The sequence below is a fragment of the Conger conger genome, chromosome 2 (genome assembly GCF_963514075.1).
Source record: "Conger conger chromosome 2, fConCon1.1, whole genome shotgun sequence".
Classification (NCBI taxonomy): Eukaryota; Metazoa; Chordata; class Actinopteri; order Anguilliformes; family Congridae; genus Conger; species Conger conger.
The window spans coordinates 66,122,544-66,140,876 of NC_083761.1; the positions used below are offsets into that span (position 1 = coordinate 66,122,544).

Consider the following 18,333-nt stretch of genomic DNA (forward strand, 5'->3'; position numbering starts at 1 on the left):
TTAGTTTCGCACTAGGCTTTATAACTGCATCTGTGTAACTGGCCCAAAATATATTGAGCATGTAGCAAAATAATACACTATATGATAAAATCCGGCCAATAAACGGTTCAAGGATATCGAATGCTGAGTACTGGCTCAACCAAATATATTTCATGTGCTAATAATAAGCTAAATGAATTACCCTAGTTATGAAGTAAAACTATGCAATTGTCAAAAGGAACACAACGTGAAATTAATTATAACAGCAATAATAATAATAATAATAATAATAATAATAATAATAATAATAATAATAATAAATCGAACTCAGTGCTAAATTAAATAGGGTTTAATTACTCGATGCGTCCAATCAAAAAGCGTTCAATTCAATTGTACAATGTTCTTTCAAAACAAAAGAATACCCACCAATACAAAATCACCTAACTATTGGCCAATAAATGACCGTACTGGGTATGTTTCTCAACATTTAAGACCAATAGGAGTGATCTTAGAGCACCCACAGTGTCCAATCCAAGATGATATGTCACTGAGAATTACATCACTCTAACAAAATGGACGTATGTCTATTGACCAATTAGATATTTGTGCGTTTAATTTCACCGAACTTCCTGTCCAATCAGATAGCCGGATTGGGTATGTTGTTGGTGGTGACGCTGGAAAATATTTTTGTTGCTACTGCAAGGCGAGAACCCAAACCAGAGTAGAGGATTTATGTAGATCGCCTGGACGATATCTTAGTGTATAAGATTTTTCTTTTACGCGTGGATTATCACGATTAAGGAGACTTCTGTGTAGTGCATCGACGATGTCGGTGAATATGGACGAACTAAGGCATCAAGTCATGATCAACCAGTTTGTTTTGACCGCTGGTTGTGCCGCTGACCAGGCAAAGCAGCTCCTTCAGGCGGCTCACTGGCAATTCGAGGTGTGTTTACATGTGTGAATGTTTTGTTGCGCTAGCTGCTACGTTAGCAGATGGACGGTTATGCTAGCGAGTGTCTCTAAGCGCTCAATATGGAACCAAGTCAAATGAAATAGCTAGCTACCGGAGTTACCCACTTTTCATATTTACGTTACAGGGCAGTTATCTAGCTAGTACTTGTTAAGTTAATTCCGGAAAATATGGTGGGGTACATTCGATGAGAAAATCGATCAGACATGCTAGCTAGATGACTAACGTTGGCTGTCTGGACCCAGATTGAAAAATGTCCATTCGTTTGAGCTTTGTTCACTAGCAAATTGACGTTAGCGAAAATCGTGTTTTTATATGTCGACGATTGATAGGTCTGCTGTATCTGCTCGTGTACCAGACGTTATCCTAACAATAGCGAACGCCTGGTCTGGTCGCTAACATTGATTAATACTATAATGCTGTAGCTCGCAGCATGCCGGGTGTGTTCGCTCTAGCTAGCGAACGTTACCTAGCGTGGTTAACGCTAATCCGGAAGAAACAACGTGTATGAGATGGAAGAAAATGTATCTGGCTTCGTATTGTAATAGCGTGTTATGTTTTACAATTTGACTTCTCCGTCCTCGTGTAATTAGTTGTTTGATAAGATGCATGAAATCCATACTTGAATTTGGCAAACGTTATTGTAATAGTTAATGTACGGTTAATAGTTTTTAGTTAGATCATTGCCTTGTAAACCCATCAACGTTAAATCAGCCCCCCTAATATTTTCTGTAACCATTTTATAACTAGCTAGTTTAATAGCTGTATCTAACTTGCATCTGGTTTGACAATGCCACAGGAAATGCCTGGTAATACAATGTTAGCTACCCAGTTTGATGCAAGTTCGCTGTTTAGCGTTAACCTAGTCAACGTTTCTTTCTTTGCCATTTGTCTCATTAGTCTGAGTTGTGACTGTCTGAACAGTTCATCTAGCTAGCTAGTAATACATTTGGCCAGATGGCAAACTATATATTTTTTCTGGAAGTCGGTAGAAATAGAGCTAGCTAATTGGTAAGTTACAAAGGGAATGGGGTTACTACGTTACGTCACCATAGAGCAGCGTTTACTTGAGAGCAGGGGTGCCCAATCTTATCCGAAAGGGCCGGTGTGGGTGCAGATTTTTGTTTTAGACCAGCATTACAACACGGTCAAAGAATTGTTCTAACATCTGAATATGAGTGTGTGCTGATTCAGGACTGATGTAGATCTTTGTGTATAATAGCCGGCACTACGTTGAATAAACCGTTTGAGGAAATGGTCTGGAGTGTGTACAGGAATAACTGGTGTGGCTTGTTCTGCATACAAAACAAAATATAAACGTGTGTGCGCTGACGACCAAAATTAGCAACTGATGACGTTCCTTTGGCAGGCAGTTTATGTACATATGAAATGGCAACACAACCGCAGAAACCATAGTAGATCATATCACTATAGCTGCTTCTCATCAAGACGCATCGAATAACGCGCACACATATAGACACACACTCATTCTGAAATTAATAGGTCAATCAATTTGAAGGTGTCCATTACAGAACACAAGTTAATACATAAAAAAGACAAAGCTTAAACACGGTTTGACTGCTTGCCCAGTCATGAAGAATGGAGGACACTATAATTAGAGCAAAGCAAGAGCATTGTAGACTGTTCTGATTCAAATACATTGTTATACCTCCAGCTAAACACAGAACACAGTGTGTGTCTTGTGTGAACCCATATCTAGCCAATAGTCCCCTGGTACAATATTAAAGATATGACTAAGCATTCATTTTAGTTCTTCTGTTTATGCACAGGTTTTCTTTTCCTTATCCATGATTTGAGTTACAGCTTTTTATATGTTGCCAATATGCATTCAGGCCATTGTATTGCAATAGGAAGCATTGTATAACAGGGAGAGGTTTCTACATGTTATAGCACTTTGTGTCTTAAAGCTGTCATTCATGCATGAGAGCTCTTGTCTCCCAGCATTCCCTGGTGTCCTTGTGTGTGAGAGGCTCTATTTTTTGCTCTGTTCTCTTTAGAATCATGATCAGGGTGTAAATGTTTTACAAGCTGTGCACACTGAAAGATTGATTTTTCCATATGACATCTTCCATGACTAGAATTCCATTCTTTGGAGTGAACATTTAATTCTCAGTGGTTTCAAGTTTGTAATTCTGATCGGTCTTGCCAAAAACTGTCAAATCCATACTTGAGGGCACTGTAATTGAAAGAAAAAGGCACATATGTTAAGTGTTGTGTACTCAGCGGTGTCTTTGTTTATGCTTTGCAATGGCAGGCCCAGGTTGCTTGCCTTTGGTTACAGTCACATGTGAGGCGGCTAATTGGGACCAAGGCTTTCTGATGTCCTCATCTTGCGAGCATGAATGATTGAACCTCTTCTATTGCTGGCGCTGCAGCAGCTGTCAGTGTCAAAGGACTGTATTTTCAGGTGTTCTGAGTGGGTTGTATGTCAGAGGAAACTATTGCTGTAGAGTTTTTGGTAACATGAAACTCCCAGGCCACTGCTTGGAGATATAAAAAGAGAATAAATCGTAAAATGCCACAAACAACAAAGAAAATGTATGTCTAAAAGATTGGGCCTTTCATTATCTATTAGACCTTGTGTTGTCTGCACTCCTCCCCATGTTCCTGTTCAGGCTTTAAACCTTCTGCTTGCACTTTTTCTCTTTTTCTACACCAGCAGTGTGATGTGCTGTGCTGCTATTTCAGAAAAGCCCACAGTGTTTTGCATCAGCTTTACCAGGTGTTTTCAGTTACTGTGTACGTTTTGTGAAAAAGCTGATCCAGCTCGCTCCTATGCTGTTTACTTTCCATCATATCCCCCACTCATCTTCCCTGTCTGTCAGGGGACCCTTCATCCCTGTCATTGCAGGTCAGTTGTGTTATTGAACCACAGGAATGAGCTGGTCCCAGTAGATTATATTGTGTACTTACTGGCTTGGTCTGTGCTTCTACTACTTTAGCACTTTTGTGTGGAAACCAGGTTTATGCTTTACTCATGACAGAGTAGATTTTTTTTTATGGCTTCCTGTTTTGTTTTAGTTCTTTTGTTTGTTTTTAATACATTTAATTTTAAAGACATCCAACAAAATTTGTCTTTAAATGTTTTTATCTATTTTATTTTTCTTTTATTTTTTACAACAGTTTTTTTTTTTCTCCTCTGCAATGGCTCTGGCCATGATGCATGTAAAAGCCCCTGTTGTCATGTTAAATAGCCCTGGCTGTCAGTTCGATTCAGTAAAACACTGTGGTGTGCTGTGCATGTAAATGGTGCTGGGATTTTGAGTTGGTGTACCCTCCCTGTCTCGCTCACATGCTGATTCCAAACAATGGCTGTTACCCGCAATGATAAGAGCTAAATTGTCATCCAGGGGCTCCTGTGGTAAAGGCAACTATTACAGAGACCTGCTGTGCAAGTCTGTAAAGTCTGTGTCCGATTGATTTTCCAATAAGAGAATAATAAGAAATAAGCCCAGTGGACTTGGAAACAATGGAAACCAAGTGCTTTCATGTTGATATGTGTGTCACGTTGAGCAGCAGACATTCCTGCACTGCCACTGCTGTTGTCAAACACCCATGAGGAGAGGCCAGTCATTCACTGAAGTGTATGTGGGAGTGAGAGAGGACGAGAGATAGCCAGGCACTTTTTCACACATTGTCTGCTGCCCTTACTTGCGATTTGAGACAGAAATTGGTCTGAATTTTTAACTCAACAAGGCTCGGCTCCGCAAATGTCTTTGTTTCACTGAGTCAAAATGAAAGGGAAAAAATGTTCCTTCTGCACCGTTTCAGCAGCACATGTGGAATGACGACATTGTGCTGAAATGTTTTATTAGACACAGCAGACGGTGTAGTGATGCATTAGCTTGGTATATTTCCCTGTAGTACCTATCATTGAAAACAAAGCCACTTTTATAGATAATTGGAGATTCTTATTCTGTAAAGTTCATGCTCTTAAGTCATACTGTATCTTCATTATAAGCTGTGTGCTGCATAGGCTGCATGTAGCCAGGCTGTCTGTAATCCAAATATATTAATACAATGTTGTACAAGACATTTAGGGCTTATATTAACACGTTTTCATACTTTATTTCCTATACAGACAGCATTAAGCTCCTTCTTCCAAGAGGCCAATGTTCCCAGTCATCACCACCAGATGGTAAGTACATTTTGTTCCAAAAAGGGGGAAAAAGCGATGCATTACATCCTGCTTTCAGTGGGGTCGTTCAGGAAAGCTCCACATACCAGGCAACAGAAAAACGTTTCATTTGGTGAGGACGTTGCATAGCTGTAGCATCCTGTTACCCTGGGAATCATTGATCTTCATTGATCAATGGTTAAATTATGAATTTGTCTTTCATTTCATTGGGCGACCATAATCCTTTTAACCGTTGTGGCTGTACATCCTGTGATGCTTCTTGACTGTCTGCACAGACAGCATATGGTCCCTGGTTGTCTGAGCTGTGGTGGCATCAGTGGTCACATTTACGCAGAATTCAATGTTTTCTATGCGAAAGAAAAAACAAAATGCAGGGAAAAAATACTGCATTCTATTTATGCAGATATTCCAAGTTCCTTTTTATTTTTAGATTACAACGGGTGAAGACCCAGACATGAGCCACAACAAAAACAATTACTCTTGTTTCTTTGAGCTAGTAATGTTTCAGTTTCTGACATATTTGTTGTTGATTGATCATTTAATATTTACACACCTGTGACATTCAAAGGGAAAGTGCTTCATTTAATGACACAACAAAATTGAGATGTTGCCCTCTGGCTAATTTGCTCAACTTGAATAAATTAAAACAAGAATCATTCCAGGGTTTTTAATATTATTAGCTTTGGTCAGGATGCCAAAACATTATTTGTATTTTATTTAATCCCAATAATCCCAATATTTCATCATGCTTCTGTTTAAAGTGTCATAATGAAATTATTAAAGACATACAGTACATTTATTTCATTATGATTGTGAGTTGGCATATTATGGTAAACATAGTTATTTTATTAGAATTCAAGTGAATTAGTGTAAAACGCAGATGGTTAAATGTTGCGTGTTCCCATGTTGTAGCACATCGACTGTGCATGTTCTCCCAGTCTCTGAACATGGGACATTACAGGCTTCCTGGCCGTCTGTGAGACTGCTTTGGCTGGGTGACTTTCTGATTATTTTAAGTCAAATACATTTTTTTGTTTTGTTTTTGTTTTGTTGTTTGTGAATGAAGGCACTCCTGTGAAACCATGTGAGTGGAGTGAGTTAGGGAAGTGGAGTGAGTGTACTCGGTGGCAGGGCCTTGGTTTGTTTTTATTTTGGGTGCAGCCATTACATCATACTGCTAAAGGCTCTGTGGGGGAAGGGCTCTGACAGCAGGCATCTGTTGGCAGCTTTCTCCCATACACCACACCATCTTGTGACAGACCCAATACTGTTTCCCAGCAGTCTCCCTAGGCTACAGGGAAAGGGTCAACAGTTTGCTGTGCCTTGAAACTAGGAACATATCCTGATACAGAAATACAAAGTCTGCATGCTTTTATGCATTTAGCTGCTGCCACATGATTTGCTGATATGAAATATTTTCATAAAAAGCTGGTGTTCAGGTCTACCTAATAAAGTGCACAGTGAGTGTAAATTTAGGCAATACTTCCCAAGTTTCTGTCGTGATTTTTGTGCTGATTATTATGAATCTCTCCAGAGTATGGCTCTTATTTTGCTCTGTGTTTAAACTTTGTGCTTATATTTCCGTGATGCCGGGTTCTCCCCAGGATTTTGTTATGGGTAGTGTAATGGGTTAGGGATTGACTGATTTAATTTATTTGACGATTTTAAAATGCATACAATACTGCACCACAATCATGACATTGAACTAGACTTAGCAAGGATTATAAACACAATAAAGCCCAAGTGTCTTATTTTCCACTTGCAGAGGTGTGAAACACTGAGGAAACAATGCTGTGTGTATTGCAACACAGACTGTGAAACTAAAGTGAAAGTAAAATGCATTTTTTACTTATGTTCACAAAATATGTCTTCAGTCCCTGTAAATCACAAATTCAGTCCTGAAAAGAATGGACTATCAATTATTTGCTCGTCTATATATTCAGTTTATGGAGTCCAGTGTTTTCTTAAAATAGTACAAACGCCTGCATATGCAGGATGTGCTGTTTGGTTGAACAGACTAATAGTGGCAGACGGAGGCAAAAGTTGGTTTCTAGTTCTACAGAATGTAACCAAACTATTGTAGACAAGCTCTGCCTCATCACATCAATGTGCTATAATAATTCCTAGCACAAAATTCCAAATAATTCTGTCATGCATAAATATCAGTATTAGGATATAAACAATATATGGCTGATGCACAAGGCATTGTTGTAGTTTAGGTTCATATCTGTCTGAGCATATGGTTTTCTTGTGTGGGGATCTTGCAGTAGCGGTATTCAGGTCTTATGTAATGAGGTCTGGGGGTGTTAAAGATTAGGAATGAGGACGAGCCGTGTGTGGGATGGAGCTCAGGGATGTGTACTGCGTTTCCCTCAGCCACCCAGCCAAGCACATAGCAGCGTTTATGGAAGTTGCATGCTGAAGTCACTGGAAAAGCAATTGTTGTGTTTTTAATTGTTTCCTGTTCCTGCCCCTGTGTGTGGATTCTGTTTGCCACACATCATTGTGGGTTTTCTGGTCATCTAGTTTATTTAGTGCATAAAACAGCCCGCCCATGACATGAATTCTTCAGTAAACGGACAACAATTTTTCTGAAGTAATGGAAGGTCAGGGACTGAACACAGACATAGTCAAGGATTGTTCATTTACATTCTTTCTTTGGGGAGAACCTTGCAAGTGTAACAGAGGCTGCACGCCCTTGTTCCTGCACTTACGGTACTGTGTAACAAGAATAATATGGTGTCCCCTATTGCCGCTAAAAGCAAATGACTTTTAACGTGCAAAAGCTTCATTGCCCTATTCTGGGGAGAACCCTGACTTGGGTGACTGCACTCAAGCTCATAGAGGTCAGGATGGTATTTCAGTGTCTTATTGCTGACCGATCAGCAGATATCTTTTGTCTTTCCTGGAGTACTGCTCAAATATCCTGGCTGCTAGTATTAGCGCTGCCACCCCAATGCATCTGACACACGGTCAGCAGATGTGTACTGCATAGGCCCCCTAAGGACTGGGACTGCTGCACAGGCTACTATTGGTGCTGTGCTGCTTCCTGTCTGGTTGATTGCAGCAGTATTCACAACGCCCCTCCCTTCCCCTATAAGTACTATCCTCCCCCACACAACTCATTGTTATTGTTCTGAAATCCTCTTGCAGTTCAGATTATGTCCACCAGGCAGAGCCTTTGGGCACGCTTTGCCTGTCTACGCAGTTTGTAGCATTGTGTAGTTCTCTTTTTTTTTTTTCTCACCATGCTTCATAATGGGCATGGTGAGATATGACTCTCTGTGTGCACACCAATTTAGAATGCACATCTTGATGTTTTTGGAGCTCAATTGTGGGATTGGATTTATGATGTCTGTGCTCTTTTCCTCCCTCCTATCCTGAGACAATGAGCTAGGCTGAAGGTGAATATGGACTGAGGAGATTCTGTCACTGCTTGTGCTTATGTTATAGGGACATGTGACCGTGTTTTAGGTATGTTATACAAAAGAGGCAACGTTGACCAATGTGTCAGGATCAGCTTAAGCAGACCATACATTGTTTCCAGACAGTCCAGACTGAAAATAGTAAAAGCCTGTTCTGATGCATTCCAAGTTGTGTGAATAAGGTTACTATAATTTATATGTAAGATATATAAGCAGTTCTTCTAAATTGCCTTTCTCCTCTCTTCACTCCAGATGTGCACCCCACGCAACACCCCAGCCACTCCGCCTAACTTTCCAGATGCCATCACCATGTTCTCCAAGCTGCGGGCCTCGGAATGCAGCAGCAGTAATGCTGGAGGTCCCGTGCCTGGTTCCATGGCGTGCTCCCCACCTCCCCCATCCAGTTTTGGCTCCTTCTGGGCCTCCTCTCCACCCAGCCATCAGCCCAGCTGGTTGCCCCCCTCGTCCCCCACCAGCCACCACCTGCATCACCACCACCTGCAACAGACGCCCATGTGGCCCCCGGTGTCCCAGCCGGGCAAAGCCCAGCAAACAGCTGTTGTATCTGGACTGCACGGCCAGAGATGAGACTAAACCACGGGAGGGGAGGGAAGAGATGGGTGGGTGGGCGGGGGGTCTCAATGAATTTAAAGGGGTAGGGTTTAAATAAGGTGTGGACAGTGAGGGGGTGATATAGATCTTTGTTTTCTTATCCTTTAATAATTATGAACAATCTTTTCACTTTTGAATACCTATTCTTTCTCTCTTTTTCAATTATTGATTCAAGCCTTTGGAGAGAACCACTATCAATTCAAATGAGCAAATGTGGAAGGCATCTTGAAAATCAAGGTGACTGTCTCTGCCCACCAGAGGAAGGAATGTACTCTTAAGATCTTTAAGGGAGAACTTCTGTATCATGGCACTAAACTCTACAATGCAACCAACCCACCAAATTTGCCACAGGAAACTTCTGCGGACAAAAAACAAAAATATATTCAAATGGTGTAATGTGTTGCTGGGTTTTTTGGTTTTTATACTACATATTCATGTTTTTTTTGTTTGTTTTTTTACTATCCCTGTAATTTAGGTGACTGATACCACACAAAGCACTGACAAAGCAAGAATACAGTTACCAGCAGACATAAAAAAAATAACTGCAAAGTTTTACAGTGGCATCTGTCTTCTCAATATTAAGAGAAAAACCTGGTGTACATTACCTCAAAGTCTGATAAATTTTATAAAAGTGATGCCGCTCTAACACCCTAAATAACATATGGGTGCAATTTTTGTTTGATAAAAGTTTCTGCCAGGAATGCTTTTGGTATGAAGAGAGATTTTAGCATATCATTGTTTATGGAATTTGGACAGTAGTTCAATGGATATACTGTCTGACAATTATAGAAAATTGTTACTCTTTGTTTAGAGATTAAAACATAACAGAAAGGTGGAATGTGAACATTACAGTTTCATTTTGAATTATGACTTGGCTTGTGACATAACTATATTATCATTGTTTTAATAGTATCATCATTAAAACAAAATCACACTGTGGACACAATCTGCCTCAGTTCTGTGATGTGTCACAGGGCTCAGATTTACAAATATTTTCATATCGGTTTTTGGAAAGAGCTACTGATAAGTTTGTTTGAAAAGCTCAACTGCACAATCTGCACAAACAAACATACCTGCATCTACCTCTGCTTGATGGGAGAAGCTTTTGCATGCTCTGAATGTACTGGTGGAGGCAGACGCTAAGCAAGGTGGAGGAATCTTTATAGGTAATGTTGAGGAGATGACCGTTATTCTGTTGTTTTTGCTTGTGTGGACAACCATTCAGTCCTCCAAGACAGCCTGGAGATCCCAACTCTTTTCTGAGGAAGGGATAGAGATGTGATGTCTGTCTGCTACCACATGTTACCACCACATGCTGGAATTAATGGTTGAGGAAAAGGTAATATCAAGTTCTGTTGATCACAATTAATACCTTGTTTAGTTGGGATCATCAAGATGATAAATTTGCAGGTGTGAACTGAAATGATGTGATCTTTGAGGTCATGGGATTTGTAGCCCTTTGAAGAATTGGATTGTGGAAGTGTTTTATGTGTTGAAAGCATAGAACCATCGGTCCATTGTGTCAAAATGTTTGTGAATCTGTGGTGGACACAAGTAACTTTGAAAATTGAGGTAGTAGAAATTAAGATCATAAACTACAAGAAAAAAGTATGAATTTGTCTAGGGTTTTGTTGTTTTTGCAATATGAGGATATTCTTGTAATGGCACAAAATCATCTCAAAAGTATTTGTTTCATTTTTGAAAAATTGGACAGTCCAGATCATTGTATTTTTATTTTATTTCATTGCATTATTTGTGAACCTAATTGTGATATGGGCACACTGCAGTTATTTCCATGGTTTCACAATCTGCAGAAAGCAGAACTGGAATTGTGGTACTCTACTCTTTGTGTGATTTAGTTAATCATTCAAACCAAAACTTTATTTTCCATAATAATATTTATTTTTACTCATGCCCCCCCCCCCCCCTTCTTTTTTTGGTCTGTGCATTCATCAATTCTACAGGTTTTATATGTTCTACTGTTTGTTTTTGGTTTTTTTATGCATCACTATTTTCAACCATTTGTATTTTTGAACCTGAGCTCCCTTTTTAAATATACTTTAACAATCTGGCTGTGGATTATCAGAATCTCAGTGGACATTTCAGTGCTGGACACATCTTTGTCATGTGACCAACACCAACTCATGCCAAGGTTTGGCTTTGCCATCTGGGACACTGCTCCAGTAAGCCATCATATGATCTCTTCTGGAAGAACTTGTATTTCAGAGGGACCGTAAAAGCATATGTAAATAAAGTTGAATGTAAATAAGTAAAAGCAAACTACTATGGTTTATTTGTTGGTCACATTTTTCAGTTATGATAATACTTTGATTATTTGCTGATGTTATACCACAATGCGTATTGCGTTTCTTTTTGTTCAGTTTCTCCAAGTTTATGGGTTTGGATGAAAGTGGTGTACAATTGGAAAGGAACTTTTTTTTAATTAGCACATTTTACAATATCTAATCTGACATTTTTCTTATTTCAATATTGGTTTTGTTGACGGGCTCCGATGATATGGTTTGGTATTCACAAGAGAATAGAATGAAAGATATTTAAATACATTTTCTGGCAGTTATAAAGAACATAAGAGAAATTGGGAAATAGGGGAAAGAGAAATAGAAAAGTCTGTTTCCCCTTGATTTTCCAGGATCGTTAAGCCATATGCTTTTAGGTTTATTCTGAAGCGGGCCAGCACATATCTGAAAAACATACTTTGCAGGTAGTGAAAAGAATATGGAAAGACTACTTGGAATCCAAATTGGCATTTATTTTAATGAAAGACTGCATTGGAATTTACCTTTTTTATTCACTGCCTGTCTTTTGTGAAAAGAAGCAACAAGTGTGCATTTTGGAAAGACCGTCTATTCACTTAACCAGTTTGGCATAGATGCAAAGCTGTTTCAGAAGGAACATCAGTTCAGCAAACTTTGGTGGTGGCAGATGTTAGGTGTACCTCAGCTTATTTCAGAACAAGTTTGTCCATCCCAAAATGTTCTGTTCTACCAACAAATCTTTTCCAGAGAAAATAAAAAAATAAAACATTTGCAGATCTATATAATGCTTTTTGAAAAACTCACCAATTTTTATAAAAACCCCTGAGGCAAGAAAAAATAAAAATAAAATCAAAGATTGTGAATTGACCATTTACTTGGCGGTTACCCTTCAGTGGTTAATATAGTGACACAAAAGTTACCTGACCAGCACTGACAATAGTACAGGCCTCCTTGTAAAAGAACACTGCCTGCTTGTAATTCATAGTAATTTGTTACATTAATCTCATCAGACATACACCTTTTTAATGTTCCTACAACTATTTGTACAATAACTTGGTGTTTAATAAGGTGTTCAGTGAAATTAGCACATTTCATTAAATTCTAATTGTGCAGAATTCCTTTCAAAATACTTAATTTCAAGAGAAATGTGCTTAAGTTGGTGTTTAAATATAAATCACAATCTGAATACTATGAAAAAGGTCATGACTAGTCTGCTGTTTCATAAGAATATTGGACCAATTCAGACCCAATAAAGCAGACCATTCACAAAAGGAAAAGTACTCGGTGCGCTTTAAGTGTATCAAAGTACAGTCACTGGTGCTTACTGGAAGCAGAGGTACTAGAAATGGGTATTTAAAAAAATTAAATGAATACAAGGCACTCACGCGGGAACCTTTTTCTCTTTACTCAAAGCAGACAAGTCAATCGATCAAATACGGGCCGAGTAGCGGTCACTGTAAAATTGATTTACTGTTTAATGCACTGTTTTATGTATGCTTTACTTTACATATACTTTTACTTAAAATAAAATAAAAAACATATGAAACTATTCTGAAATATACAATTTACAGATTTTTGCAGTTAGTTACCAATGTAGCAGCTAGACCGGAGGACAGTTGACGAGTGCTATATTTCTGCCGTTGGGTCCTACGCAGAATGCGGTTCATGTGGTTAGACCAGGGGTCGGAAACCCTGGTTCCTGGAGAGCCGCAGGGTGTGCTGGCTTTCGTCTCCACCTTAAAATAAGCAACCGATTCAGACCCAAGAAACCAGGTGAGGTGAGTTAACTGTGTAATCAACGGCTTTCGTTGATCAATTAATGCCAAGTAACAACGAAAGCCAGCACACCCTGCGGCTCTCCAGGACCAGGGTTGCCGACCCCTGGGTTAGACACTTGCCATATAAACATCACCAGCATTTCACGGTTGGCCATGTCTTTTGTTTACGTTTGTCGTGCACCTGGAACGCTTGGAAGTCGGAAGTTGGACATTCCTGGGAAATTCAGACCTCCGACGGCAAATGGAACACAGCATGTATAGCTTCCTTGATCATATGACTCAACGGTGTAAATTCGGATTAGTCAAACCCGTTCACGTGATGTGTTTTAGCCAATCATAATACAATGCGGTGCAGTCCTCAAATAAAACGATATTTATATAGTATCTATATAAATATATTATAATTCCACTTCAAATAACATATATTTCTTGTAAAAAATATAATGTCATTTGACCTATATGTGTGCTCAATTAATAGATTAAATGTATTCAATACTTTGCTCAGGAGGTTAGCAACACAGCTACCCATATAAATACATTGGTTTTCCCTCCCACCCGCCATTTTATGTTCAAACGCGGTTGTTTGCTGTGGCTACAGGTATGCGATGGAGCGGTTGTAAAATTGTCATATAATAGTGCCAGTTTAGCTCATTTTAGAAGCTGTGCTGTAAAGTACGTAATCGCTGGCGTTTTAAACGATACAACGAGACGTTGTATCGTTCTTCATGCATTTTTGAAGAAGTAATCAAGCTATCGATTCTTTGGCTTGTTTCACTAGCAGCCATCTCGTCTTTCCAGCGAAATGAGTTACGGTAGACCCCCACCCGATGTTGAGGGTATGACTTCTCTGAAAGTGGACAATCTGACGTATAGAACTTCGCCTGAGACTTTAAGGCGAGTATTTGAGAAGTATGGTCGGGTTGGAGACGTGTACATCCCCCGGGATCGCTATACGAAGGAAAGCCGAGGATTCGCCTTTGTACGGTTCCACGACAAACGGGACGCAGAAGACGCTATGGACGCCATGGATGGTGCCGTACTCGATGGGCGCGAATTGCGCGTGCAGATGGCCCGGTATGGACGCCCCCCAGATTCTCATTACGGTCGTCGCGGAGGGCCCCCCCGGAGGCACGGGGGCTATGGAAGACGAAGCAGAAGGTAAGGACAGGGCCACTGCGAACTCAATTCGCTTTTTCGGTAACGTTAGGCCGAATAACTGCTAGCCATGTCGCTGTAGGGTAACCTGGGAGACAGTAGCGTTCGTTTGTCTTGCTAGCGTAGAATCCAAATCGGTAGCTAATTGACCAACAACTTGGCGTTATAGCTGGCTAGGTTATTTTGAATGTTACATGATCGCGTGAATCGGTTTTTGATTAATTTAAATGGCTGTGTTATTGACAGCTACTGGATATGGTTAAATACAAGCGTGCTGTAACTTACACCGTTATGTGTTATGATGCATATCTTCTAAGGAACTCGCTACATCGCATTATTGCATCAGATCCGGTTGTTAAGCTACTTGTTTTACATGTTTACATCTGTCGAAGATAACATGCTGAATTTACTCATTAGCTTCTCCCCCAGCCCACGACGCCGGAGGCGCAGCCGGTCCAGAAGCAGGAGCCGTTCTCGCAGTCGCTCGCGATACAGCAGATCACGGTCCAGGTCCTACTCCCGGTCACGCTCCCGCTCAAAGTCCCGCACGCCCCGCAGGAGCAAGTCTAAATCCGCATCCAGGTCCCGTTCCAGGTCTAAATCCAAGACCAAATCCCGCTCCAGGAGCCGCACACCTCCTTCCAATAGACCATCCAAGTCCAGATCAAGATCAAAAAGCCAGCCCAAATCCCCAGAGGAGGATGGACCCGCGACCTAATTAAGCAACCGCAAGAGTAAGGCTGGAGATCTACTAACACAGTTTGTGGTTTCAAGGGTTTAGTCAGTTGAAAAACGCAAGCATGCTGAAATAGTAATGAACAGATCTGTCTGCAGCTTCTTGCTCACAGAGCAAAGGTGTCCAAGATAGATTGACTTAATGTTAATGTACAACTTTGAGGTGTCTCCCTTGGGCAAGTCTGTCTGGCATTGTGTGGCCTTAAATTTAGTACTTTAAACTGATTCTTTAAACATGAACTGCAACCCTAGCTGGTAGCAGTGAAAAATGTATCGTCAGCTCCCAGTGAACACAAGAGTGATTCTTACTAGCAGTCATTGATGCCTTTGACATACCTGCTTAAAGGGTGGAAAGGTTCCTAGAACCATTCCAGTGAATTAAGATTATTACATAGCATCTAATGCATTTAACTTTTGCTGCTTATGTTTTAGCTTCCATTTGAAAATAATTAACCTCAGTGAATGTATGTGTTCTGGGGTGAGGCTGGGAGGGGGTGGTAAATATGAATGCAAAGGAGTAGAATTAGTCATTTTATTTTTTGTAAATATCTGAAAATGGTTTTGGGTTTAAAATATTCACCAAAAATGTGGAATTCTCTCCTCAAAGCTGCTGTTTCCTGTTTGCAAAAATGGAGTTTGGGGCAGTTTGAGCAGTTAGTGTGTGATCCGCCCATGGGCTGCCTGCTGCTGTTGGGGGTTGCTATGGAGCAGGTCGGTCTGTCAGTGTTGAGGTGGTGTTGAGGTACGTCTGCAGGACTGCAGGACAGAACCTTTACATTGTCCTCCAGGTCATGTGCTCTGGTGTATGGGTGCATAGACTAAAGCATGTGGAAATCAGGTTGGTTTGCCCAATCGTCAGACTAAAAGACCGCTGACAGCTGGCTATGTGCATTGATACACCATTTTATATTTGTGAATAAAGTCAACAAACCAAATTGCTTGGGGAATGTTTTGCATCACTTGGAATACTACTTTCCAAATGAATTTTGAAAAAGGGACACATTTGTAAATGGTGACCGTAAAGGCATTCATTGATAATTTGGTGCACAACACAAACAGGAATTCACATTCTTGTGTAATTTGATGGTAACATACATTTGAGAATACTCTTCAAATGATGGTAATAATAATAATTTTGTTTTTTGTTTTTTTTCTAGATTTCAGATTGAGATTTCACCATGGACAACCCATTGGAAGTAAAGGCCTCAGGATTCTCCATCCTGCCATGGTTTCTGATTAAAAGGTTATTGTCACTGTCTAAAGGTTTTAGATACATTTTTATTTAAGGCTTGCTTGTGCCACCTATCCCAATCTCCTATACATTTTTTGAAAAGGATAACCCTCAGATGTGCAATTGTTGTAAATCAAAACAGCTTCTGTTAATCATATAGTGCAGTTTTATTTTTGTATTTGTGGAGTACATCAGTAGTATTAAGTATCTTAAGTACATTCAATTATTGCATATTGTATGTAGAATATATGACAGAGGGCTGATCATTTCATTGCCCTTGTTTGGCTTTGGAATGTGAATCTCACTATCAAAATGATTTGAATTGCATGTCAAGTAGCACTAACATTATAGTAGTGCATGTGTATATGAAGGATTTCAGTGTGTACATCAGAGTCGGAAGGGGTCTTAGGGGAACAAAGTTTTTCAGTCTAAAGTGGAGGGGGAATGAAAATGTTCTCTTATTTATAAAAATTTTTTTATCTTAATTTAGAATTGGTCATTTTGTAATTCTAATCCTCTCTCTTGTATTTTTTGTGCATTAGGCGCAGTTGTGTAGCAGTTGAGTATTGCTGGTTAGCTGTTAAGGTGGCGTGTTGCAGTGCAGAGAGCTTGGCTGTTTCCAGTTTTCTCCTGGTTGCTCCTGTGTTACGATGCCTTGGTGTGCCTTGATGTGTAAAACGGCTGCAGCAGATTATCCTTTAAAATACTGGTCACCTGCATTTCCTGACATCGGAATGTCCTTATTTTCTTCCTCAGCCAAATGGAACATTTAGAACAGTGTTCACATTTTGCCAGTCACATTTCTTTTAGACTACCTCCCCCTTAAAATAAGCTTACAGAAAATATTAGCTGCATTTTGTAGCCTGTTCTTAGACCCTTCCATTAACTTTCCTGAAGATATTCTGTATTTGTAACTTTGAATGCTAATAAACAATTTTCTGTAAGTTGTCACATTAACTGAGCCCTACAGACTTCCCCCTTCATGTGATTACGTTGGTTACACATTATTTATTGGTACCTGGAATAACATTGTTCTTATACAATGCAATGGAACTTTGTTTCCTATGAATATTTGTTGGACTGCATATTTTAATGTCAAAATGATATTTTGGGAACTGAAGTTCAAATTCAGTTGTGTGTGTACACGGCACACAGCTGTTGCCCTTTTGTCAAAAAGGCCCTTATCTGGGATCAACAGCAGTTATGACTTCCTGGAATGATACTAGTTCCCGATCATTAAAAGTTAAACCTTGCCATTTAAAAAAAAATATTCAGTACTGTGCAAAAGTCTTAGGCACCTTTATAACATTCTGTACAGATTAGATTCTTTGCTTCTGATCTCAGACAGCTTTGATCACGTTATGTAAATGTAGTCAATTGCTAACTGTAATATATTACTTTTTAAAATTAAATACAAAAATGTCTGTAAAATGTAATCTTTTGGAAAATGAATATTTGGAAATCTTAAATGTGTTCTTTTATACTAATACACCCAAAAAAATAAAGTCTAGGGTGCCTAAGACTTATGCACAGTACAGTATATATCCATAAAAGCGGTACACCCTCAGGGTACAAATATTATCTTGTGGATTATTTTTTACCCTGCAGTTATGAAATCGGCCTTCATAAGTTAGGGCGATTTCATAACTTCATAAGTTAAACAGAGGCCCTCTGCCTCTGTTTAGTCGTTAAATTGGGGTTTCAAAAATGTACAGTTGACGGGCTGTCACACTATCAAAAAATTTCACAGCAGTGCAATAATTCAGGCTCATTGGTTCTAATTGCCACAGCCAATGGCGTGGGGGCTTATTCTGATTGTGTGTAGCTGCCCATATTGCACTCCAGACAACCTATCATTGAAACTCAATACTATTGCTTATTATCCAAGCGAAGACTACATATCTAGTTAAATTCGGCAAGCTAATTTCCTCGTTGCAACTGTTTTATAACTAGATATGTGTTTTTCGCTTGGATAATAAGCAATAGTATACAGTTTCAGTAATCGCTTGT

At 39.6% G+C, this 18,333-nt stretch overlaps 2 protein-coding genes across 7 annotated transcripts; both read left to right on the top strand.

The window, feature by feature from the left end:
* Positions 1-685: 685 nt before the first annotated feature.
* On the top strand, positions 686-9,144 carry ubald2 (UBA-like domain containing 2). The gene is made up of 3 exons (XM_061232486.1): positions 686-925; positions 5,055-5,111; positions 8,789-9,144. The coding sequence occupies exons 1-3, from the start codon at positions 806-808 to the stop codon at positions 9,122-9,124; spliced, it is 513 nt and encodes a 170-aa protein (XP_061088470.1). The 5' UTR covers positions 686-805; the 3' UTR covers positions 9,125-9,144.
* A 4,599-nt stretch (positions 9,145-13,743) lies between these two features.
* On the top strand, positions 13,744-17,280 carry srsf2a (serine and arginine rich splicing factor 2a). Of its 6 annotated transcripts, none has more exons than XR_009708104.1 (4): positions 13,744-14,360; positions 14,775-15,834; positions 16,250-16,335; positions 16,866-17,280. XR_009708104.1 is itself a non-coding variant. In XM_061232460.1 (3 exons), exons 1-2 carry the CDS (start codon positions 14,005-14,007, stop codon positions 15,073-15,075), a joined length of 657 nt encoding a protein of 218 aa, XP_061088444.1. In that variant the 5' UTR covers positions 13,744-14,004; the 3' UTR covers positions 15,076-15,091; positions 16,250-17,280. The 6 variants fall into 6 exon arrangements, 1 of the variants encoding a protein (XP_061088444.1); XR_009708102.1 differs by having other exon boundaries at positions 14,775-15,091; positions 15,700-16,335; XR_009708105.1 differs by having other exon boundaries at positions 14,775-15,091.
* The last annotated feature ends 1,053 nt before the right edge of the window (positions 17,281-18,333 follow it).

Coding starts and splice junctions, on each gene's coding strand:
- ubald2 (XM_061232486.1), top strand. CDS start 806: ATGTCGGTGAATATGGACGAACTAAGGCATCAAGTCATGATCAACCAG. Junction 926..5,054: donor CGGCTCACTGGCAATTCGAG/GTGTGTTTACAT, acceptor TTTCCTATACAG/ACAGCATTAAGCTCCTTCTT. Junction 5,112..8,788: donor CCAGTCATCACCACCAGATG/GTAAGTACATTT, acceptor TCTTCACTCCAG/ATGTGCACCCCACGCAACAC.
- srsf2a (XM_061232460.1), top strand. CDS start 14,005: ATGAGTTACGGTAGACCCCCACCCGATGTTGAGGGTATGACTTCTCTG. Junction 14,361..14,774: donor TATGGAAGACGAAGCAGAAG/GTAAGGACAGGG, acceptor TTTACTCATTAG/CTTCTCCCCCAGCCCACGAC.